This window comes from Erpetoichthys calabaricus, chromosome 8, assembly GCF_900747795.2.
Source record: "Erpetoichthys calabaricus chromosome 8, fErpCal1.3, whole genome shotgun sequence".
NCBI lineage: Eukaryota > Metazoa > Chordata > Cladistia > Polypteriformes > Polypteridae > Erpetoichthys > Erpetoichthys calabaricus.
In genome coordinates, this window is record NC_041401.2 from 158,231,320 (window position 1) to 158,257,978 (window position 26,659).

The 26,659-nt window shown below is 38.3% G+C and overlaps 1 protein-coding gene across 3 annotated transcripts in view; it reads right to left on the reverse strand.

Annotated features, from left to right (window-relative positions):
* LOC114656187 (E3 ubiquitin-protein ligase HECW2-like) overlaps window positions 1–26,659 on the reverse strand; it is a 358,966-nt gene that overhangs the window by 177,666 nt on the left and 154,641 nt on the right. For all 3 annotated transcript variants that reach the window (XM_051931045.1, XM_051931046.1, XM_051931047.1), the window contains one exon: window positions 21,495–21,602. In XM_051931045.1, the coding sequence (XP_051787005.1) occupies window positions 21,495–21,602 (108 nt within the window). The remainder of the gene's footprint in view (window positions 1–21,494; window positions 21,603–26,659) is intronic.

The following is a 26,659-nucleotide window of genomic DNA, read 5'->3' on the forward strand; positions in this document are numbered from 1 at the left end:
AGATCACTCGTACTGGGCTTTGCCTTACCTCCGACTGTGGCGGTTAAGTTTTATGGAAGTGTCTGTGTCTAGTTTTGTAATGGTGTTTAATATTTCCACTTTTGACAACTGCAACAGACTCATAGCAAATGAGGCACAACAGCCTCGTTGAACTAATTGTAGGAAGAATAAATGCATAATTTTCTGTCCAGTCATTTTGGAAGACTCTGTTTTTACTGTCAATTTTTCTAATTTTTGATAATGCCATCTTTTTCCAGTCATTTAAAATTACACATGCTTGTGTGTCAGTCTTCTTGCGTATCTATCTGAACGTAGCGAACATAGGAACGTGTAGTCCTATAGGACTGAAAGGACTCTACTGAGCTGGCCTTGTAGTGCTTTTAAACAGTTGCTTTCATGACAAAATAATAATAAATAAATATTTGAGTTTTTGTTCTCTCCATTATGTCAAAAGGGTTTGCGGTCCATATAGAAGCCTCTCACGGTCCGGATTTGGACCACAGTCCACCAGTTGGTGACCACTGTTCTAATTATATGCCGATACTACTGGCTCAATGACGGCTTTGTGTGCAGTAAGTGTGGATTGGTGGATTGACCCACTGTGTGACCTGGACAAGTCATTTAACCTGCCTGCTCTCCATCTGACAAACCTAAGAATTGACCCACTGTGTGACCTGGACAAGTCATTTAACCTGCCTGCTCTCCATCTGACAAACCTAAGAACACACATCCATGTTAACGGTTGCATGGCGCATCTACATTTGTATAGTGTTTTGGGTGGTGTTAACTGAAGAAGGGTACTACATAAATTCAATACAGTTTATTTTTGTATAGCCCAAAATCACACAGGAAGTGACGCAATGGGCTTTAACAGGCCCTGCCTCTTGACAGCCCCCCAGCCTTGACTCTCTAAGAAGACAAGGAAAAACTCCCCAAAAAAAACCTTGTAGGAAAAAATGGAAGAAACCTTGGGAAAGGCAGTTCAATAGTTCAACTATATAAATCACATCTATCCAAAATAAAATACGTTTTGAATTATTGCAGTGATGAGTAATGAGTGTGCACTGCATAAGTGATAACAATCACATCCACAGCAGACTATCTGGTGGACTAAAGATGTACTGAAACAGAATACAACAATGTGTACATAGTTTAATGTTAATCTTTTTCACAGGCTTGGTTGTTCTCAACATGTGCATCAAGCTTCCTCCTGAACATGTGTATATCTACAGACATAGCTTTCATGAGGAACATGTCAGCTTCACATTGGCTAAAATACCTCTTTTTAGCTCCCTCACTAACTAAAATAGGACAAACAAGGATGATAGAACAATTTTAATCAGGCTACAGTTAATTTAACTTAACATACTTAACATGCCAAGATAATAATTCAACCTCATATTATAAGAAAATTTAAATCAGATATTTTGCTAGGATGGTCAATTTTGAAGATTCACAGAATACTCTTCAGTTTGAGTGTGTAGTTTTCCTTTCATGGTTGCATCTAATATGTGCAGACAGCGTGGCTTAGAAGACATTCTCCATCTTCTCTTCTTCTTCTTCTGTCACACCACATACAGTAACATCAAAATGGCCCCAACATTTTGATCAAGTATTTTTTCCTGACCACTGAGCTGGACCAGGATGAGATACAGATGCAGTGTTAGAACTTTGTCTTGTTGTTTAAAAACTATTGGCAGTAGACTACATTAAGTACATTTGTAAAATGATCTGAAATGTTGAGAGGTAGAGAGACAGGCTACACAGCCAGTTGACAGGAGTCACTTACATTTGAAATGAATACAGTACAATAAGATTCTTCTTGCATGCCCCTCGTATCCTACTGAAAATAATATAATCCAAACAGACAATGAACACAGCATGCATTTAGTTCAGATGATAATACAAGAAACACACATCAGGTACAATTATGTAGAGGTCAGTATGACCAACTACTAAATGACTTTTGATATGTGGAATAAATTAAATATCCAGTGGTGCTGGTGCTAGTGCTACTGGTCCTGAGGAGGGAGAAAAGTTGCTAAGCAGGATGGCTGAGGTCTTTAAAAAACACTTTTTGCCTTTTTTAGGTAGCCTTTATGCCCTCAACACAATGGACCTGCACGCCATTCATCTTCTGAGACAACTTCAACACTCTCTGTAGTGTAGAGTTTAGCAGCCCCAAGCCGGGCAGGTGCCGACACAGAGTGGTATGCAGTCAGAAATGATGGATTCTCCTATTCTCACCTGTTGAATTTGGACAACATAGAGACATGCAGATTTCTCGCAAATGTCTGAAAAATAAAGGCATTGGTGAACCTTCTTGAAAATGTTATCTTTTCCTAATTGTCATGATGATCTTGACTTTATTTAATTTTATGACCCTTTACTTGGCCTCTAAAAAAAATGGAGGTAGCATTATGTGGCCTTAGAGATCAAAGAATTTATTGAAGGCCCCATTTTGTTACCTGCCCGACCATTGTTTGCTGTTTGTAATGCAAGGTTGCCAAAATATTGCTAGGCAAGGTGTCTAGAAGTGTGTGACATAATTACTGTGAAAGTATCACAGATCAGTGTTATACACTGCTTTATGGTCTCATTGTACTAATTTAAACTTAAAACTATAGCATTTTTGCTGTTGAAGATCTCTTTAGCAATTAACCAGCCGGTTTCTGCTAAGAAACAACATTTCAATATGTTGCATTTTGTTTGTGGTTATCGTTCCATCTGTGTCTTTTGTTGTTTGAGGTATGATGCAGCAGTGGTTAGTAATGCTGCTTGACAGTACAGATCACGTTTTTGTCACAATGATCAGTGTAGTATAGTAGGCAGATGCTGTTCTAGCTCTAAAGGAGACTTAAAAAGATCATTGCATCATTATAATCCATTCAAACTTAATTCAGTTCCTCCTTATTGATTTCAACGCATTTCTCCAAGTTCAGAAAAGTTCCTAAACATTTCTACAACTTGCCAAACTCACAGTGAAGTGAACTCCACAGGGTTCATTGAAGTCTAGTGCTGCACCACAAATTTAAAGTGGTACGTGGAGTATTAAACAATGAGAGCTGACCAGGAGTTTTGTCTGTGATACTGTCCTGGTGGGCTTGTGCACAAAATGTGGGTAAGCAACTAGTTTAAAATTTTAATTTAGATAAATGGAGCAAGATGTTATGAGGAAATTAGCTCCCTATAACATAAGAGACCTGTAGCGCATGGACAGTCTACATTTGAATCAGAGTGGGGATGATGTACTTCCATCAGTTCAAATAAACAAGGGATTAAGAAGATTTAGGCACACCAGGTTAAGAAGTTTAAAATCTCACATGGGAATATTAATTATTTCAGTTGTAACAGATTGAGGCGTGGTCCACCATTTGAACCCTCAGGTACCACTCCGAACACCAGATGAAAGTGTAATCACTATTTATTTTATAATTACACTGTGCACAAAGCACCCTCCACTCCACACTCATATAAACAATAAACTCTCAATAAACCAATACTCACTCCTCCTCGCCCAGATACTTGCCACCCTACCTCCCAGCTCAGCTCAGTGTCTGGGCTTTCCCACAGTCCTTTTATATCCCCTGACCCGGAAGTGGTTCCTGGCCAAACCCACAAGTCCTTATTCCCTCCGGGTCAGGGTAAACAGTCCTTTCTTCAGCCCGGGAGCACGTCGTTCCTTCCCTGTCACGTGATGATGACGCACTCCCGGGTTATAGGGCACATAAGAGCCTGCTAGGCCCCCTACAGCGACTCCCGGTGGCCCCCAAGGTATCCAGCAGGGCTGTGTATAAACACTACATAGTCCATGAGGCCCTGCTGGAACTCAGGGCACGATCATGCTGTCGGGAGAGCTCCTCCTGGCGGCCTGGGGGTGAGGGCTGGAGTAAAATGCCGGCAATCCACCACACAGTATTTGATCCTGGAGTCACCATAAATTTTAAAGTGAACTACAAAGTTTCCCCACAGTCAAACATCATACAGGATAACTCAAAGTAATATTAGTATTTTAGAAGCTGTGGCCCATAATAATATATAATCCTATACCCTACATCAGGCCTCGAATTCTGGTTTACTCTATATTTTAAATTTTACATTTATTCCACAACCGACTGCAGCACTTGAATATCGAATATGCATTTACAATTGCTTTGCTCTGAGCAGTAGGACTCGCAGTAAAATTCAAAATATTTCTATTTTTTTATTGATTGCAACATTGAAAGCATAGTTATTTACTGGTATTCATTCCATTAATGTTATAAGCCCATTTATTCCAAATACCAGCTGTACTACCCATCTAAGAAGGGTTAAAATCTAATAAGCTGATTTCTGTTCATCCGCCAGTTACACTCTTTTGGATGTACTCAACATTATCACTTGCAGTGCACCATCTATTAGAATGTATTTTGTAATGCATGTGTAAATACAATGCATTGCATTTTTCATTCCAATAGTTGCCACATCACAAACAATAGCACTGCTTTTACAAATCTCACACCAAATGGCATATAACAGAGACATAGCAACCAGACAGCCACACAGATACAGACACAGACACATATCCTCTATGTTAAAGAATCCATTAAATGAGTTAGGTATAAATGAACTACGGACATGCTACTTACTAAAACTACTTACTAAAACATTTTTGATGGATAAACTTGAAAAGTATATTTAAAATGTCAAACTGGACCTGAGGATGGATTATATGTTTAGCTTTCTAGTAGAGACTGAAGCTGTTTTAGAGCTGAATGAAGCATTCAGAATGCATGTTAGAGCGCTACTGATAATTTGGGCCCAAGCAGCCCCCTAGTGTGTATCTATACTTCTCCTCATACTGCCAGCAGTGTCATGGTACACTACTCCATTCTTCATATTCAAGGAACAAGGAGATAAAACACTTATTGTCTCCAAATTCAGCAGTTTATAGGTAGCAAAAGCAATCCATTAAAAAACTAAATGTCTCATGCATGCACCAATCAGACATGGCACTCATACTTGAGAAAGACATTGAAATGCACTAAGGCTCTGGTGCTTTAAGAAAGGTAAGTGTGTTGACATGATTATGGGTGAATGCTTTGCACGTGCATGTAATGTAAATGGATCTTTTATATTCAAATAGCATTAAATTCTTTACCACACTTGTCCAGGAGACTGATGAAAATAAAAATGACTGATGGTAGATGAATGTGAGGAGATGCTTCCATTAGCCTTGCCTCCTCTTGGCAAATACTTAATAGAAAAGCAGGCCACAGGAGATGTACTGTGTTAAATGTATTGCAATCTGTTATAAATTTGTATGCAAATGTAATTTAGTTTTACACTCATTGCCAGGCTATTTTTTACCATGTAGTTTATATTCTCGATTTCCAGTGATCAAGGATTTTTTTTTCAAATTATATACAAGTATACAAGTAGAATTTATATACTTTAGAGAAGTCTAATAATTATAATCATATATACTCAGTCAGTCAATCAGTCAGTCATTTTCCAACCCGCTATATACTCATTAGTACATAAATTATAGAATAAGTAATTATTTTCACTTTATACTTACTGTTCACAAAGTCAGCTAGTGAAAGGCTGGCACCTTTTAACTATACTTTTACTTCAATTAAGGTTCAAAAGATGTTATTTATTAGTATTAGTTTTGGTTAATTATTATTATGAAATTCTCCCTAGAAATAATTACCAAACAAAATATACAAAATAATAACACTAGACATTTTAGACATATTTACTGTATACCAGCGTAAGGCTGAAAATCTTGGGGTTCAGATATCGACCAAAAAGTACAGTACTTTGCTGAACTCGTGTTTACTATTTCATATGCCAAAAAATGTCCTTCCACCTATAATCATCAGCATATGAAATCAAAGTCTGAGAACTACCAATGGAAGAAACATTATACTGCATCATCCCCCACCACTGCTCTTAAAATTAGACTTCACAAGACCTTAAATGAATAATCCAACATGTCAGCTAAGGCCAAAATGGTTCTATCACTGCTAAATGGTCTGAGGCAACCTCTACCACTCAGATCTGGAAAAGCTGTCAATAGAATAAGGATGATTCCTAAATTATACCTGATACTGCTAAAAAACACTCTCACTTCTATATCCTTGTAATGAAATAAAAAGATACAGAAAATACATAAAATTAATATTTGAATTCTTTTTGCTGTGATCTGGCTTAAACCACTTATTCTACAAAAGGTACAAAATGCTGCTCCTAAAATCCAGATTTATATCAGACACAATGCCAACACCATCCCATAACTATATTAAAACTCTGCTACTGCTATAGTTAACAAAGCTCTGCATAGCAACACAGTGTTGAGCCTGTCAGTAGTGTAGTGTTTATCCCAAATGAACTTATTAAAAAACAGAGGAAACCTTCTGAATACAACCATTTCCCCAACTTTAAACTCATAGTACTTTTTGAGTCAGGACTCTAATGTGTTGTCAACCAGATCTTGTCTGGTTTAATGGGGTTGGGGCTTAACAAAAGGTGGTTAGATTTAAGTAAATAATCATGTTTCAAAGAAGGTGCAGGTGTGAGTGTGCGCGAGTACGCTTCGATCTGCGGTTAATTGAGGAGCTGCCTGACTGCGCCTCATACACATGCACAGGTGGGCGGATCTGTCACCACACCTGCACCAAATTAGGCAACCGAGTTTAAGAGGACCCTGCATGGCTGAGAGAGGGGAGAAATGAAAGGAAAGAGAAAAGAAAGAGAACAGGAGGTTAAAAAGACAATAAAAATAAGCAAGCAGGAAGACAGAAGAGTGCAGGTGCAAGAACAAATGAGCAAGTGAGAGAGAGGAAGCAGGCAGCCATGAGGAGAGACCCTCAGGCGAGTGTGTGGAAGACACTCAGGGGCTGAAAGAGGCCATTCCAGCTTGAGTGACTCTGGGACTCAGTGCTTGTTCCCATGTAAGTCCAAGTAGGCACCAGATGTCGGAGAGAGAAGACTCTGATGGCGGAGCCCTATTCAAGCCATGGACAGTAGGGACCCGAGCCTGGGTTCATATTGGGAGCCCTGCTGGGAGCCATTGGACAGAAGGGACCTGGACCCGTGGAAGAAGGTCTGCTTCACCTATTGGTTTATGTCTCTAGGGGCTGCGAGACCCGAATTGGGTAGATTGAGGAGGCGTCCATTTTAAAGGGAAGCACCAGGGATTTCATTTTAAAGGATAAACTCCTGCCTAGAGTTTTACCATAATTTTTAAACAATTATTTATGGAATAGTTTTAACTTAAACAACACTGTTTTATGGATTACTTATAGAATTTCTGAACACTGCACTATTTGGACACTTTGATTTCGATTGTTGTATTTTTAATAAAAGAACTGTTACACTTTTGCACCTACCCCTTGCTATGTGTGAGTGTCCTCACTTGCCCAGCTCATCTCGGTTACATTATTGGCGGTGGTGGGTTCAAAAGGGTCCCAGAAGGAACCAGTAGTGTGCAGCCAACCTGCATCATCACATCTTGGTACTCCTATATAGCTCACTGTTATATTTCCTAACATGACATATGGTCTTTTCCCTAATCTGAATTCCATTTATATTTTGTCAGGCACAGTGCCTTGGGTGGGTAAACAGGGGTGTCACCTCTTCAAATGATGTATCTTGCCCCTTGAAAATTTTTAGAATACTTTTGCCTACTTAGTCATCATCAGATAATCACACTGACTACTTATCCCCACCAAAGGAGAGATGGTGGGGCAGCATAAGTGCTCCACCATTCACAACACACCAACTGAATTCTATACTGAAATGCTTTAAGGGGGAAAAAAAAATAGAAGCCCTCATGGTTTTTGAACAATCCATCCATCCATTTTCCAACCCGCTGAATCCGAACACAGGGTCACGGGGGTCTGCTGGAGCCAATCCCAGCCAACACAGGGCACAAGGCAGGAATCAATCCCGGGCAGGGTGCCAACCCACCGCAGGACACACACAAACACACTCACACACCAAGCACACACTAGGGCCAATTTAGATTCGCCAGTCCACCTAACCTGCATGTCCTTGGACTGTGGGAGGAAACCGGAGCACCCGGAGGAAACCCACGCAGACACGGGGAGAACATGCAAACTCCACGCAGGGAGGACCCAGGAAGCGAACCCAGGTCCCCAGGTCTCCCAACTGCGAGGCAGCAGCGCTACCCACTGCGCCACCATGTCGCCTTTTGAACAATCTCTTACGCTAATTTCTCAACATTTGTGTATGAGTTATAGGGTAGAGTGCATCACCTACAAAGTAATTTTCATTTTGAGCCTGAATTGTTTGTATAATAAGTGAACTGAGTTTCCTAATTACTATAATTATGGATACTCCAAATATAGCGTGTTTATCTTGTATTAACATTCAAAAATACAATCACCTGCAACATTCTTAGTTACACCTTACTAGTACTGGACTGGACCCACTTTTGCCGACAGAACTGCCGCAATTCTTCCTGGCATTGATTCAACAAGGTGCTGAAAACATTCCTCACAGGTTTTGGCCCATATTGACATGATAGTAATACCCAGTTGCTGCACAATGTTCAGCTACACATCGATAATGCGAATCTCCAGTTCCACCACATCCCAAAGATGTTCTATTGGATGGAGATCTGGTGACTATGGAGGCCATTTGAGTACAGTGAATGCATTGTCATATTCAAAAAACCAGTTTCAGATGATTTGAGCTTTGTGACATGGTACATTATCCTGCTGGAAGTAGTCATCAGAAGAGGGGTACATTATGGTCATAAAGGGGTCGACATGATCAGCAACAATACTCATGTAATAATAATAATAATAATAATAATAATACATTTTATTTATACAAGGCGCCTTTCAGGGAACTCAAGGACACCGAACAACAATAAATAAATAAATAAATAAATAAAAGACACAATTATAAACAAAAACTTAAAACATCAGAAAATCTAGAAATTAAAACCAAACAAAACCATTATAATCAGGAGGAAAAAGAAAAAGTCATTTTAAACAGATGCGTTTTAAGTTTACATTTGAAGGATGAATATGATTTGATATTTCGGAGATCCGCAGGCAATGAATTCCAGAGCTTGGGAGCAGAACGGCTGAAAGCTCTGCTCCCCATGGTGGTTAGACGGGCGGGAGGGACAGTCAGATGGGTGGAGGAAGAGGATCTAAGGTTACGGGATGGAATGGCAACATGAAGAAGGTCAGACAGATATGGAGGGGCGAGGTTATGGATGGCCTTAAATGTTAATAGTAGAATCTTAAAATCAATACGAAACTTAATCGGGAGCCAATGAAGCTGCTGCAAGACCGGAGTAATATGGTGAATAGATGGGATTTGAGTGATGATACGTGCTGCAGAATTCTGGACTAACTGAAGCTTATGAAGAGATTTATTCGGGAGACCAAAGAGGAGTGAATTGCAGTAGTCCAGCCGAGAAGTGACAAGACTATGAACAAGAATGGCAGTGGTGTGAGGAGTGAGGGAGGGGCGAATACGATTAATATTACGTAGGTGGAAGTAAGCAGACCGGGTGATGTTATTAATTTGAGATTGGAAGGATAGAGTATTGTCGAGGATGACACCCAGACTCTTGACCTGAGATGATGGGGAAACAACAAAGTCATCAATAATAAGAGAAAGATTATTGGTTTTGGATAATGATGATTTTGAACCAATGAGGAGAACCTCAGTTTTATCACTGTTTAATTTAAGAAAATTCGAAGAAAACCAGGATTTAATTTCAGCAATGCAGTCAATAAGCGAGGGTGGTGGAAAAGAGGAGGTGGGATTACCAGCAAGGTAGAGCTGGGTGTCATCAGCATAACAGTGAAAATTAATGTTATATTTGCGAAAAATATTGCCAAGGGGAAGAAGGTAAATAATAAAAAGAAGAGGCCCCAGGACAGAGCCCTGGGGCACACCAGAGGTAACAGCGGTGGGTTGGGATGTGAAGGTTTTAAGTTGTATGAACTGAGTGCGGCCTAAGAGGTAGGATCTAAACCAGTCAAGTGGAGTGTGGGTAATGCCAATCAGAGATAATCTATTAAGGAGAGTGGTATGACAAATAGTATCAAAGGCCGCACTCAGATCAAGGAGGATGAGAATAGTGATTAGACCAGAATCAGCAGCCATAAGGAGGTCATTAGTAATTTTAACAAGTGCCGTTTCTGTACTATGAAGGGGGCGAAAACCAGACTGGAACTTTTCATATAGATTATTATGAGATAAATGGGTGTGAAGTTGAATAGCTACTATTTTTTCAAGAATTTTGGAGATAAAGGGCAAGTTAGAAATGGGGCGAAAATTATTGAAATTAGTAGGATCAGCACCAGGTTTTTTTAGTATTGGGGTTATAGCAGCAGTTTTAAAAGATGAGGGAATAATACCAGTAGTGAGAGAAGAGTGAATGATGGCAGAAATGAGAGGGACTAGAGAGGGGAGGCAGGCTTTAACCAGAACTGTAGGCAGGGGGTCCAGCTGACAAGTAGATGACTTGGATTTGCAGATGAGATCTGAAATTTCAGAGGAAGTGGGAAGCTGGAAAGAAGAGAAAAAGTGAATAGGCGAGTGTAGTTCAGAAGGAATATAGAGAGGATCTGGACCAAGGTGCTGATGTATCTTTTGGATTTTCTCGTTGAAAAAAGACATAAGAGAATTACAGAAAGCAGTTGAGTAAAGGTGAGATGGTAAAGAGTCTGGAGGTTGTGTAACATTATTAAGTAAAGAAAACAAAGTCTTGGTGTTACCTGTATTACGAGTAATTAACTGAGTGTAATAATTAGACTTGGTTTGAGCTATACAATCCTTATAATAGAGAAGATGATTTTTATACATCTCTTTGTGGACAAACAGTCCGGATTTTTTAAACAACCTTTCAAGTTGCCTGCCCTTAGCTTTCAGAAGCCGAAGTTCAGGCGTAAACCAAGGGGCAGAAAAAGAAAAAGAAACAGAACGGGTTTTTAGCGGAGCCAGAGAATTAAGAATATCATTAAGACAGGTGTTATAATATGAGACCAGTTCTATGGGAGTGGATAAATTATAAAAGTCCATTTGGGAATCGATTCTAGAAAACAGCAAATTCAAGTTAATATTCTTAATGTTGCGAAAGGCTATGAGACGTGGAAGCTTAGGAACAGAAAAGGTAAGTTTGGCATTGAATGAAAGAAGAAAATGGTCGGTTATAGTGAGTTCATCTGCTGTGAGATCAAAAGGAACAACACCAGAGCAGCAGATCAGGTCCAAGATATGTCCTTTACAATGAGTAGGAACATCAGTGTGCTGCTGGTATCCAAAACTCTCCAGGCAAGATAAAAAGTCTCTAGTGAGAGGGATATTGATATTGTCCAGATGTACATTAAAATCCCCCAGCAGAATTATATTTGGGGTAATTACAGATAAATGAGTAAGGAAGGTAACAAGATCGTTCAAAAAATTGTTGTTTGACTTAGGAGGACGGTAGACAGTTGCAATAATGGTAGGAACTGGGCCAGACAGTTGACACACAGTCGATTCAAAAGAGCTAACAGCAGGAGCTGAGAACGGCAGGACTTTCCACTTCTCGCGATAAATAATCGCGACACCTCCTCCACGGCCAGAGGCACGGGATTGACAAGTGTAAACAAACCCCGGGGGGGTGCATTCATTAAGTTGTGAAAAGTCTTGAGGTTGCTGCCAAGTCTCAGTTAAACAGAGAAAGTCAAACTTACGGTCAATGAGGAGATCCTGAATGAGATGTCCCTTGCTCGTGAGTGAGCGGATGTTTAGTAGACCAAAGCTGACAATGTTGCTGTCGCATTTGACAGTGGTGTTAGTCGACCTAGCTAAGCTGGCCAACACGCTATGATCAGCTTTCCTATCTGTGTTGTGTGGAGGGTGCCGAAAATCAGACCAAAAAGAGTTAATTCCTTTTGAGACGTCCGTTCGGAATCTCCGACGAGACCCACGGTGGATGTATCTCCGACGAGGGAGAAGTATGACGTCCGGGTCGAAATACAGCACCGACAGCAGAGGCACAGACTGGAGAAGACGCAATCGAAGAAGCTCAGCAGCTGGATACTGGAGGAGGCCAGTCGCAGGTTGGATAACGAGCGACAGAAGACTCCAAACAAGCATTAACCAGGCGATTATCCTACCAGTCCACATTGTAGGTGAGGAGGCCAGAGGCAGCTCAGACGTCCAGAGAATAAGCCGGTAGGTTTCAAACGAAACGGAGGTTAGGATGAAGCTAAATGCATACACAGCATATACAGCCACGCAGAGATGTCAACAAAATGGCAAAAAAAAAACAAACAAATACCCACAAAATCACATAGTCTAGTTACCGGCGAGCAGCAGCGACCAGTCCCGCCAGCGTTCACTCAAATTCAAATGTAGGTTGTGGCATTTAAACAATGCTCAATTGGTACTAAGGGGTCCAAAGTATGACAGGAAAATATGCTCCACATCATTACACCATCACTACCAGTATGAATCATTGATACAATGCAGGAAGGGTCTATGCTTTTATGTTGACATCAAATTCTGACTCTACCATCCAAATGTCGCAGCAGAAATCGAGACTCATCAGACCAGGCAACATTTTTCCAATCGCCTATTGTCCAATATTAGTGAGCCCGTGCAAATATTAACTTCAGTTGCCTGTTCTTGGCTGACAGGAGTGCCACTTGGTGTGGTCTCCTGCTGCTGTAGTCCATCTGCTTCAAGGTCTGACGTGTTGTGCATTCAGAGATGCTCTTCTGCATACCTCAGTCATACTGTTACATTTCTATCAGCTCGAAACTGTCCGGCCATTCTCCTCTGACCTCTGGCATCAACAAGGCATTTTCGCCAAGAGAACTGCTGCTCACTGTATATTGACCCTTTTTTGAACCATTCTCTATAAACCCCTGAGGTAGTTGTAAGTGAAAATCCCAGTAGATCAGCAGTTTCTGAAATCTTCAGACTAGCCTGTCTGGCACATTCAGTGTCACTTGGATCACCTTTCTTCCCCATTATGATGCTCAGTTTGAACTTCAGCAGGTTATCTTGACAATGTCTACATGCCTACATGCACTGAGTTGCTGCCCTGTGATTGGCGGATTAGACATTTGCATTAACAAGCAGTTGAACAGTTGTACCTAATAAAGTGACCGGTGAGTGTATGTTGTCTTGATCATCTACGAATATATTGAGGAAGGTGAATTTTGGATGAGGTTGAAGTTACAACCACATTATTTTATGTTTTTAAGCAGGAGGCATTATTAGTATGATGTAATAGCAATTAATTAAAACAAAATAAGAACGATTTAGTAATACCAAATTTTAGTAGGGAGTATTTGCTGTTCATTGTTTATAGGAACTGGAAGTGAAGGATAAGTTTCACTTGGATAGCTCCATTTTTAATGGAATATCACCAGTCTTGATGCATTAGGATTAAAAGTCAAGACGAAGTTAAAGAATTTTGGGGTAACTATTGACTCTGACCTGAATTTTAAAATCACATATTTATCAGATTTCTAGGACAGTATTTTTCACTTAAGAAATATAGCAAAAGTTAGACCTCTTATAACAAGATGCTGAAAAATTAGTTCACGCTTTGTTTTCAGTCGGCTAGATTACTGTAATGCACTCCTCTCAGGACTAACCAAAAAAGACATCAATCGATTGCAACTAGAGCAGAATGCAGCTGCTAGAATCTTAACTCGGAAACGAAAATCCGAACACATCACCCCAGTTTTGATGTCACTACACTGGTTACCTGTGTCATTTAGAATTAACTTTAAAATACTGCTTATGGTTTACAAAGTCTTAAATAATCTCACTCCATCTTATATTTCGGAATGTCTTACACCTTACACTCCAAATCGTAACCTTAGATCTTCAAATGAGTGTCTACTTAGAATTCCAAGAGCTAAACTTAAAAGAAGTGATGAGACGGCCTTCTGCTATTATGCACCTAAAATCTGGAATAGCTTGCCAATAGGAATTCGCCAGGCTAATACAGTGGAGCACTTTAAAAAAAACTGCTGAAAACACATTAGTTTAACATGGCTTTCTCATAGCTTCACCTTAGTTAAATCCTGATGCTCTGTATATTCAATTAATTATCATTATTATTCATGGTGGCTCCAAAATCCATACTAACCCCTACTTTCTCTTCTGTTCTTTTTCCGGTTTTCTGTGGTGGCAATCTGTGCCACCACCATCTAATCAAAGCACTGTGATGTCCTTACATTGATGGATTAAAGGCCAGAAGTCCACATGACCATTATCATCAAATTCTTCCATGAGAACCCTGAATACAATGAGGACTGATTGAGGTCGTTTATGTTAGGTAGAATGCCTACAGGGGGCTGGGTGGTCTCGTGGCCTGGAACCCCTGCAGATTTTATTTTTTTCTCCAGCCGTCCTGAGTTTTTTTTTTTTGTTTTTTTCTGTCCTCCCTGGCCATCGGACCTTACTTTTATTCTATGTTAATTAGTGCCCTAATTTTTTCTCTTTCTTCATCATGTAAAGCACTTTGAGCTACATTGTTTGTATGAAAATGTGCTATATAAATAAATGTTGTTGTTGTTGTTGTTTTCCTTGGTGCCAGCTCTGTATTTTTTGCTGTTTCTGTATAGTATCCTTGTGTGCTTTGTAAAGTGCCTGATAACGGTGATGCCTATGAAACTGGTATATGCAATAATGACTGAATGACAAATAATTATTTAGGAAACCTCAAAAAAACAGAATTGCATCTGTCCTCTAAATACTGTTACAATAGACAGCATAATGGTTGCTGAAGCTCAGGGTGATCATGGACTACAATCTTACAGGCACAGAAACTGTAAACTCTGGAAAAAGCAAACTCAAGCATGAAATTTATCTGCAAAGAAGAAAGGTAAGATGGACATGTGTGTGGTGCTGTATGTGTGACAAGGTCATTCCCAATTATGTTATTAGTTAAATGTATAGAAACATTAGTTTAACATACTCTTTTTTGATATTTGGAATTACAACGAAACACAAACATGATACATAAAAAAGATTTGTTACTGCTGTTCTGTACACACATTTTACAACTGTGTATTTAATGAGTAAAAGGATCATGTTGCCATCACTTCTAGAGTATAAATATTTTTCCTCATTTTAAGATTAGAGGTTGCAGCCAAGTTCTTTTGTACACTGAAGGTTTGAATGTCATTTTCCTCCTTTAAAGAAGAAAAACTTAATTTGCTAGAATGATGGTTATGAAAATGTAGTCCACGGACCACCAGTAAACCACATGAGTGAGTGAAGTGGTCTACAAAGTGACAGTTATTGTATCTTAGCAAAGTGATGTTTCAATCACTTAGATATTATAGTCAATTATTTAGCATAAAATGACATTCTCAAACCCCCTTTTCCAGCTCAGGATCAGTGACACTCCGTTATCTAATAAAACTATTTACAAAATTAAGTACCGTTTATGAACATAAAACATTTGCTTAGCAACCTATGTAACCTATTCATGGGCATGAGCACTAAATTATTAAGGCCCTTTATTCTTGCCTTCAAAGAAACTGCAAAACTGATTTTATTTCTGCATATGGTATTTAAAGTATGTTGTACTCCATACATGTGCACAGGGATGGAAAATAAAGATATCACACAGAATTGACAATTTAGCTCTGATGTATTCAAATCATGCTACTCCCCAATGTCTAAATTCTTATTCAAACTTCCCAACTGTTATGACCACTGAGACTAATGCTTCTAAAACAACAAATATGACCACAAAATGTAATATTGTATTTGATAACAACTGTTTCTTCTCCTACCCCACTCCACTCACATTCACCCATAGTTACCACACTCATGCACGATCCCTCTCTCTTACTTCTACCAGAACATTGTCTCTCTCATCTGTCCACTTTCCCAGTTTCATCAGCAGTATCTTCTTTTAAATCCTTAGAAACATCACCTTGGAGGGTTCCAATTCCTAAATCAATCCAAAGGGGAAGAGTAATGCAGCAGCAGGCTTACAAGCCATCCCAGCTCAAATTTTACCAATCTGCCAAAAAAACTACAATATTTTTATCCTTACATTTTGTATTTTTAGGACATTGTAACAATTTTAACTGGAAAAGGCCAATCTGCCCAACAAAAGCTCACAAATTCTATTTGCCTAATTTTTCCAAAAATAATATCAAGTCAGGTTTTGTTGGTTCCTAAAGTCCGAGTCTCCTCCACACTACTTGGTAATTTATTAAATGTGTCTGTGGTTCTCTATGTGAAGAAAAACTTTCTAACATTTCTGCAAAATTTAACAATAATGTGTGTCCCCTTGTTCTTGTTGAAGAACTTATTTTAAAGTAACAGCTGGGACCTGCCCTAAATAATTTTAAACACTTCAATTTTGTCACCTCTTGTTCTCTATATTATTAAATTGAAAAGGTTCACCTCCCTCAATCTTTCTCCATGGCTCATATCTCTTGGGTCTGGAATCGGCCTAGTCACCTGTTATATCCTTGTTGCAGCAAAAGTTAATTTAGTGATGCTAATTCCGGTCTGATGCCACATCTTACTATGGTTTGTGCTTTGTCCTATTACCTTCAGCACTTGTACATTACTTATGTAAGTATAACTTTGCTGATGCTATTGTAATGAGGATAGATAGATAGATAGATAGATAGATAGATAGATAGATAGATAGATAGATAGATAGATAGATAGATAGATAGATAGATAGATAGATAGATAGATAGATAGATAGATAGATAGATAGATAGATAGATAGATAGATAGATAGATAGATAGATAGATAGATAGATAGATAGATAGATAGATAGATAGATACTTTATTAATCCCAATGGGAAATTCCAACTTTATGTCCAACTTTAGAAGTTCGTTTAACATAATAATATTTTAGCAAGAGCTTAGATGACAAATTTTGACAACCCACATAACTTTCCATTAGCCCACTGATACTCTGGCATATACGTTTATTGATAACAATTACATTGATATCTGCATTCTGTGCTCCAAAATTGTTTTCCCTCTGTTAGGGCTATAGGGAATGGCTCTAAAATAACCACCACAGAGATTTTTGACCACCTTTTTGTAAACAATAAAAAAAATATGTCTAGTTGACTCCCATTCTTCAGTAGCAGTCACAACATCTCTCAATCCAACACTTTTTCAAAGTTACGTTTTTTTCCTTCCAAGAAATCACATTCACTGTGCAAGACTCTTTTATTCTACCTTGGTGTCAGTCTTGAAAACTGTCAGGAGTAGCAGAGACATATGTAAGAGTAGTACAGGATATGTATGAGGGAAGTGTGACCATGGTGAGGTCTGCGGTAGGAGTGACGGATGCATTCAAGGTGGAAGTGGGATTACATCAGGGATCTGCTCTGAGCTCTTTCTTATTTTCAATGGTGATGGACAGGTTCTGCGGTGGGTTGGCACCCTGCCTGGGATTGGTTCCCTGCCTTGTGCCCTGTGTTGGCTGGGATTGGCTCCAGCAGACCCCCGTGACCCTGTTTGGATTCAGCGGGTTGGAAAATGGATGGATGGATGGATGGACAGGTTGACAGACGAGATTAGACAGGAGTCCCTGTGGACTATGATGTTTGCTGATGACATTGTGATCTGTAGCGATAATAGGGAGCAGGTTGAGGAGACCCTGGAGAGGTGGAGATATGCTCTAGAGAGGAGAGGAATGAAGGTCAGTAGGAATAAGACAGAATACATGTGTGTAAATGACAGGGAGGTCAGTGTAATGGTGAAGATGCAGGGAGTAGAGTTGGCGAAGGTGGATGAGTTTAAACACTTGGGATCAACAGTACAAAGTAATGGGGATTGTGGAAGAGAGGTGAAAAAGAGAGTGTAGACAGGGTGGAATGGGTGGAGAAGAGTGTCAGGAGTAATTTGTGACACGCGGGTATCAGCAAGAGTGAAAGGGAAGGTCTACAGGACGGTAGTGAGACCAGCTATGTTATATGGGTTGGAGACGGTGGCACTGACCAGAAAGCAGGAGACAGAGCTGGAGGTAGAAGAGTTAAAGATGATAAGATTTGCACTGGGTGTGACAAGGATGGACAGGATTAGAAATGAGTACATTAGAGGGTCAGCTCAAGTTGGACGGTTGGGAGACAAAGTCAGAGAGGCGAGATTGCGTTGGTTTGGACATGTGCAGATGAGAGATGCTGAGTATATTAGATGAAGGATGCTAAGGATAGAGCTGTCAGGTAGATTTTTGTTTTGTACATTAGGCAAGGTTCTTTGGTTTGTTTTGGTTTTGATCTTGGCCCATTTGAATTTGACCTTCTCTCTCATCTCCCAGTACTTAAAATTTACCTTTTTTGTTTCAGTCACCTCAGAAACAAAGTATCAGAACAACATGAAATTTACTCTAAAAATCCCTGTTGGCTATAAGCATGAGCCAAATCTTTGACAAAACTTTTCTTAGTCCAAAACATTTTATGAACCTCTGTTGTAGAAGAACATGAAAAACAAAGGAGTACTGCAGTATTTGTATATTAGAAAATGTTAACATTATACAAAGATATTGTCTGTTTTACCTGCATTTTTTATCACTCTTTAATTTAATATTGTTTCTTTATCAGTATGCTGCTGCTGGAGTATGTGAATTTCCCCTTGGGATCAATAAAGTATCTATCTATCTATCTATCTATCTGGCTTCCATGACCCTGATGCCTAACAATGCATACCAACAATGTCACTAAGTGGTCATTAGTTTTAAGATACTTGCTGTACTAGGGTGCAAAAGGAAATAATACTCATGAATGTTCTTATTTTACATGTCAGTTCATTTATAATTTACTGACCTATTAATTTAATGTAATAAAATGGGTAACTCTGTGCACTACTGCTAATAAGTAGACACTACTTTTTTGAATCCTAAGCTGATACTTATGCATCCATCCATCCATTATCCAACCCACTATATCTTAACCACAGGGTCACCGGGGTCTGCTGGAGCCAGTCCCAGCCAACACAGGGCACAAGGCAAAACCCCAGGCAGGGCGCCAGCCCACCGCAGGCGATACTTATTTGCTTCAAAAATTTTATACTGTGCCATAACTGAGTTTGTGCCCTATTTAATATGTTTTGCTTGGAGCTTACAACAGGGAGTATCATAATGGGTCAGTGGCTGTGCCATTTTATGTAAGGCAAACAATTCAATAATATTAGGTTGTCCCAGATAATATTACATTCTGTTTTTAGTTTTTTGACACTCTATTTGAAACAAAACTATCACAGTTTTAGACACCAGAGGATGGTACAATATGTTTCAAAATCTAAATCTAAAATGTAGTCTTGAGAATCTGTCATGCTAGTTATTCAGATTGCCACATGACTGCAAAGAAAACACTCCTACTCACCTGCTGAACCATAATCTAGCTAATCTTTGACAAGTTACCAGCAAAGGTCACATATTGCTTGACATGTACTGCTACCTGGTAGTGAGTACACACACCCAAAACACCAATAAGAGGGTTCACCAGCCTCTTTAGGAGCTCTGATAGTCCTGAAACACATTTCTTTGGGTCAGCTTTATCTGATGCGTCTGCTAACAGGTTTTAGATTCTCTATATTAGTTTTTTTAATTCTTATTGTGCACTGTTTTTTTATTCATTTATTCAGTGATGATTTATCATCTAAAACAGTAGTGATTCGAGTTAAGTCATATTTCTAAATGAATATGCTGACATTGTAAGCAAAGAGTCAAAGAATAATTTCAAAAACTGTTTGCACTAGTATAGAGAAAGGCATTTATTGCCTTTACAAAACTAAGGAACTAAGAGAACACCAAAGTGCCATTAGTATATAATTATGTGCAAATTGAATACTTATTAAAATGCTTCATTCTACATTTTTAAAGAAATTCCTGAGAGTTTTGGAAACTATACAGTACATTGATTGAGCAAAACATGCATTGCTATATTAAACAAAATGATATTCATTGGTATCAAGTCTCCTGACAGAAAAGGACAAACTGCTGATCTACCGTGTTTCCCCAAAAATAAGACAGGATCTTATATTAATTTTTGCTCCAAAAGATGCATTAGGGCTTATTTTTGGGGGATATCTTATATTTATTCATGTACAACAATATACATTTATCCAAACACAGTCATGTCCTCTTCTTCTGGAATATCGTCATAACTCTTCACATTCAAACCCTGAACTTAAGCCTGAATTTCTTGCTACTCCAACTGCTTTTAGGAAGTGCCAGGGTCGATGTGCGCGTTTCGATGTTTGATGAAAGGTTCGATGTGGTGAAGCAAAATGCTGACATACAAATGCATTCGTGGTGCTTTGATATTCAAGCGTTGCATATTCCCCAAAGTAATGACACGATACATTTTAAAATTCTCACATACCATCTTCTGTGCCGTCTTTTTTTTTTTTTTTTGCACCTTTATAATACCGTCAGAATGTACGGCGGCATATTTGAGCCACAGAGGAAAATAAAATAAGGACATAATAAAAATGTCTATTTTGTGATTAAAGTGGAAATTTCGGCTTTAACCTCATAGTTTACTTTATCATTAAAGCAGACCGTTGTAAACTTCATCTTAAAACTGAGCCAGTTGTTAAATCGCTATGCGCTTCTGGGGCTTCCTCCTGACCTAACAGCAGCATCGCCACACAGAACACATTAAATTTATAATATTCCAGCTCTCTGCACATTTAGAATTCTTAGATTTATACTTGATATCACATCCATGGTGAAATGTATTAAAATATGTATGTTACATTTTACAGATAAATCGTTAACTTTGTTTAAATAACGAATACTGTTAATAGTTACACATATGGGGTGGCACGGTTGCAGAACGGTAGCGCTGCTGTCTCGCAAGGAGTCACGTCCCTTATGATCCCTGCCTGGAGTTTGCATGTTTTCCTGGTAGGTTTCCAGTGTGCTCAGTTTTTCATCCAAAGACATGAAGGTTTGGGGATTTGGTGAAGCTACAATGACGCCAGTGTATGCGTGTGCTTGTGTTCACCTTGCGATGAGCTGATGCCCCGTCCAGAGATTTTGTTTCTGTCTTGCACTGATGCTGCTGGACTGGGCGCATCCCCAGATTGATGGATGTAATCATTAAATATTCTTTTCAGAGACATTGTGGCAAGGTGTCCTCGGAATTTAATGGATGTTTCAGGCACACGCGTCGCATCGTGTGAAGTATAAACCTGGCCTTAGGCTCCTTACTTTTCAGCTGATGATCTTGACTAGGACTTATTTTTGGGGTAGGGCTTATACTACAGAGCAGCCTGAAAATCATACTAGGGCTTATTTTTGGAGTAGATCCTATTTTCGGGGAAACACGGTACTTTAATGGAGAATTTTACTTATTGTATCCATGAAAATAGAATGGTAATAGAACTTTGTTTTCTTGTTTCTACTTCACAATCATTATTGTTCTTTATTTTTATTATTTGTCTTTTATTATTTTCTTATGCACCAGAAAACATTTTTTTTTAAATGGGGCCATTAGCTCTAGATACTTACGTTCCATGAAGTATGGTCCAGGCTCCAGTCGCCATACAATTTGCCCCTTCTGGGTACCATTCACACCTCTGTTCTTTGAATCCCATACATTTGCTGGGCAGTTCTCATCTGAAGGAATAATATTACAGTTAGGTAAATAAAAGAATGCAGTATTTGGATGAAAATTAAATATACTTTATGAATACATTATCATGAACAAACATAGGCCTTCTTAAGTGTACAAATTTCAAACAATGGTATGTACTTACATATAAAATTTAGAAAATTCAGCTACGTGCAAACTTTGAAAAAAAAGTATTTCAAAGTCAACCATTTTTCTCACCAGAAATGTTCTTCTTGACAAAAGTAAATATGCATTTTAAATAAAACAAAAATGTTCTCTAAATATAATAAGCTGCAAAAAACAGTATGATTAAAAACTCCCTTTTTTAAAGGCTTAAAGAGATAGTCTTCTTCCTCTTCATCTTTTACCACTTCTGGCTGATGTATCTGACCGTCCTCCTCCATACAGCTCAGTGCTGTACCTCCTCCCCACTCAAACTCTTTTTCTTCAACTCTTCTTTTACTTTATCAATACAACTCCGCTTCAACCTCCCTCACTTTCTCATCCCCACATATTCATACCACTTCTACCTGTACCTCTGATTGTTTCTTTTCTTGTTCTTGTAAGCCTTTTCTAAATCAATAATCACCATATGTACACCTTCATGTTTTTCTCAATTCTTCTCTATAAGCTAACTCAATGCAAAGACTGTATTTGTTGTTCTTCTCTCTGGTATAAAACCAAATTGCTCCCTCCCTTAGGGTGGTCTCTTCCCTAGGCCTTTTCTCTATAACCCTTTCCCAAATTTCATTGTGGGTGACATCAGCTTTATCTCTGTATAATATCTACAATCCTGAAACTCTCCCTTTATGAAAGCTGAAAAGGACCTATCGATCAAACAACACCAGCTAGGAGTTAAGTAACAGAAATGTCAGCAAAGATACCACATCTGGATTTCAATGATGGCTCGCTCAATTTATTGCCAATAATGACATCCTCACATCAACTGTAAAATTATCCTTTCATACAGCAGGTATGGCTGTCTTATTTTCCAACTTGATATACTTCTCTCAAAATGTTTGAACATCTGATTCAGAATGCTGTACTGAACAAATAATCTGTAATTGTCTCATAAAAGGTATGTTTGAGAATATTATAATTTTACAAATATTAGCTTTCCTAAGTGAAAAATGTGACCAGGAACTAATTTCCTCATAAGAACAATGTTGACAAATTTGGACTGGGCCCTGAGCCAAGAAAAAAATCATGATTTTATACAAATACCTTTCATGCAGAAATGCAAATATGCAGATATAATGCAAGACAATCAGAATAAGGTATTTACGGCAAAAGGGCATAAAGTAAACAAAAACATTTTTACTAAATGACTTAGCACAATCACAGACTGTCAAGATAATGTGGTAAAATCTTCATTTGCAACAAATGATTTCTCATTTTTTATAATAGTTAGTGTGTATAATTTCAGACAACTGCTGATCTTTTCATTTGATTTATAGGTTATAGAACCCATTGAAACAATAAAGAGGAAATGTGACATCCTCTGCTGCACTCGTGGGTGGGTATGTAAAATGTTATTCCAAGGGTACAGCTAAAAACAAAGCCAGAAACCAAGGTGGAGTTACAGAGATAAAGACACCCTTTAGTATCCATAAACATTTAATATGAAGTATTCTAGAATTTCAGTAATATGTGAACTGGAGTTTAGTTTTTTTTGTCCATGTATTTAATATTTAAAGACCAACACATTAAAGAGTTTCTCTGATTTGGACGAAAACTAATAATAATAATAATAATAATACATTTTATTTATGTAGCGCCTTTATATAGTGAAAACTAAGCTAGAGGACCCCAAGTGTGTGTGTGTTACAAACATTTCATTTTGCAAAATATCCAAATAGAAAAATTCAAAACAGACTGTGAAAAGTATCAGTATTATGAGTGCTTTTTGTGGTATCTTAGGCACTTTTATTAAAAAAAATGAAGTCCACCGCTGCAAGTCTTTTTAGCTGCTATGCACTTGAATGGTGCTCACCTCTTTGCTTTCACTTTGTTTATTTTTTTATTCTACCTTAATCTTTAAATTGTATCATTACTAAAATGGAAGAAAATGAATGCTGAAATTTAGCAGTGAAATAAAGGATATGTTAAAGGATAAGTTCGGTATTTTTTTCAAGTCAAAGTTACTACTTCACAACCATGGTATATAATTGCCTTACTTTGCCAAATAAACCCGGGTTTTAAAATTGAAGGGTTTTTTATAAATTTAAAAAATACCTTGACTTTTCTTGCAGATTATAATGGGGCTGAAGGGTACATAGGTCCATAGGTGTATGAAAAAGCCTTAAAACTTACCAAATATCTCCACTTTGAAGCAGCAAAGTTTTCAGTTGTAGAAAACATGCCTCCTGCATTTATGAGGCATCCTTGTGGTAACAGAAGGAAAATATAAATAATTATTTTATCACAGATTCTTATAACTATTTTTCTTGAGTTAAGAATACATTTTCTAATCACTTGTCTGCTCATAGCCTCAATCGTATCCTTTTTTTTCTTTAATGTGTAAAAAATGTTTCACTTTAGAATGCATATAATATATACATTGATTCTAAAGAAACAACATTGAATTGAAAAATACCAAAGTTGTCCTTTAAGCTGTTTATTACTTTAGCATTTTTGCTATTTTGTATTTATGTGGTTCTACTCATTTTCTTCATAAAGCAAATTTACAATTCTATTGTTTTTAGGTACATTATCTCTGGTTTTTTTTTCAAACTCCACTAATAGATGAAGGGTTCCTTGTAATGCTGACATCTTAGTTACAAATGAAGTGCTCTGCAATATTGTGTGGACCCTCAACGGATTTCTAGCTGTACTTCTACCAAATGCTTACTATTAGTCAATCTGCACTTTATACTGCACAAGTTGGAAGAGCACACAGACCTGCTGTATGGGATGAACTCTAAGCCTTTACTCTCCTCTTTGTTTCTTGCTTTTCTACCCTTCTCCAAACAGCTTGATTGCTTTTGTATAACTTAAACTTCCACCCATATGCAGAGTCACCTGGTAAACATCCTCACATATGAGCTGTGCTCGAGATCCTCTTTACACTTAAAGGTAACAATTCTGATATTATGGTTAAATGTCTTGTGTAATGGCTGAACAACATTCTTTTATCTTACAAATTACTGGAAGAGCCATTTGTTAGTTATTTAGGTTATGTCAAGCAGGTAGAAGTGTTTGCTTAGTTATGTTAAATGTTTGCCTATAAAAATGTGTATAGTCTAAGAGGGGTGCTTATAATCCCCACAAGCAGAATTGAATTGGTATATTCTGTTTCTTGTCCCTCTGACTACAGATTAATCTCAGTTAGTGACCTGCCTTGCATGGTTTCAAACCGTGCCTTAACGTGCCCAATAGTATGCAACGCAACTTGCTCTGTTGAATGTACAGCGCTGTCGTTGTCACACACATCCATTTGGGAGTCAATCAAAGGGGCCATAAAACACCAATTCCACGCCAGGCCAAGGGGCAGCAGGCTGCACTGAATGTCTCCCTTTTCTCTTGACAGACCAGACCCGGGAAATTCTGTCTGTCCCAGCCCCGAGGACATCACTTCCTGTCCCAGCCCCAAGGATGTTACTTCCTGTCCCGCTCCAATGATGTCACTTCCCTTGAGTAACCTTATAAACTCGCCGTCATCCCTACCAAGACAGTTCTACTTTGGACTTTAACCTATGCACAACCACTCTAACTGAAGCCCTTTTGCAGACAGGGAAAGTATACAGACAGCTGCCCCAAACCTTCATTCTATGTCCAGTCTTTTATTTCAATGTTTGTAATGTACTGAAGGTGAAGGAAAACAACTTTTAGTATAGAAAACAACTAAAGTTTAACAAGAAAAGGCTAAGTTTTAGAAAAGACATTTTTTCCCAATTTTTTTGCTTTTATTCTATGTGTGTAACAATCTTTTTTTTCTTGCGTGGACTGCTTGCTTTGAATTTTCAGTAAAACGTTTAAAATAAACTTTTGGACTGAGAGATTTCTTTCGGCACACATTTGACTCGAGCTTGATCCTGCCATATCTACCAGCAACTACAATTACTTTGAAAAAAATAAAGGCATAACAAATAAAAAATATTAATAAAACAGTATCTGTCTATTGTTGGTACTAGAAACAATAAGAAATAGAAATAAACACATGCATAAATATTCCATAGTCTAATGAAGATTAACATAAAATAGCAGAAGAAATGTAGCCTTAACAGAGGATATCAATGGGCAAGTGCTGAAGGTGATCCGCAGGGTTACTTGGCTGTCATACAGTGTGAGACACAGTTCATGATAGGCAGCAGCTTGGCCAGCACCATTCTCTTTACTTATGCTTTCAAAATGAATGCCCAGAACAAAGCAAGCCAGGCCTTCATCACAAATCACTTTATATGTCAAATGTACAAAATACACAGGATTTTGACTTGGAAAATCAATGTCAATGTCAATTTATTTAAAGATGCTGTAGCCAAAGAGCTATACATTAAAACATACAATAAACATAAATAAAATAAATAGAAATAAAATACAATAAAAACAAAATACAGCCAGCAATGAGTTAAAGAAAAAGAAAGAAGATGAGTAAGATTAGAGAAACCATCAAAATCAGTGACAGTCACTGAAAGGTAGAGAACAGAAATGAGTCTTCAATCTCATTTTAAACAGTTCAATTGAGGATGACACCTTAATGTCATGACGTAGAGTTCCTCAGACAAGGTGTAGCAGAAGGAAAAGCCCTGTCCCCCTGTAAAGACACTAATATTACAGAAACAGAATCAAACTTTCTTGCCCCAACCAAAAAACGTGCAACAGCATTCTGAACCAACTGCAACCTACACATCAGGGATTTGCTGATCCCAGAATACAAGGAGTTGCAGTAATCAAGCCGAGAAAAGATAAAGGCATGAGTAGCTTTCTCAAGATCTATAGAAGATAAAAAAAGGTTTGACCTTAGCTAAATAACAAAACTGGAAAAAGCAACTCATGACTATAGAGTTAATCTGTTTCTCAAAAGAGAGGTTAATGTCAAAAATGACACCAAGATTACGGACGT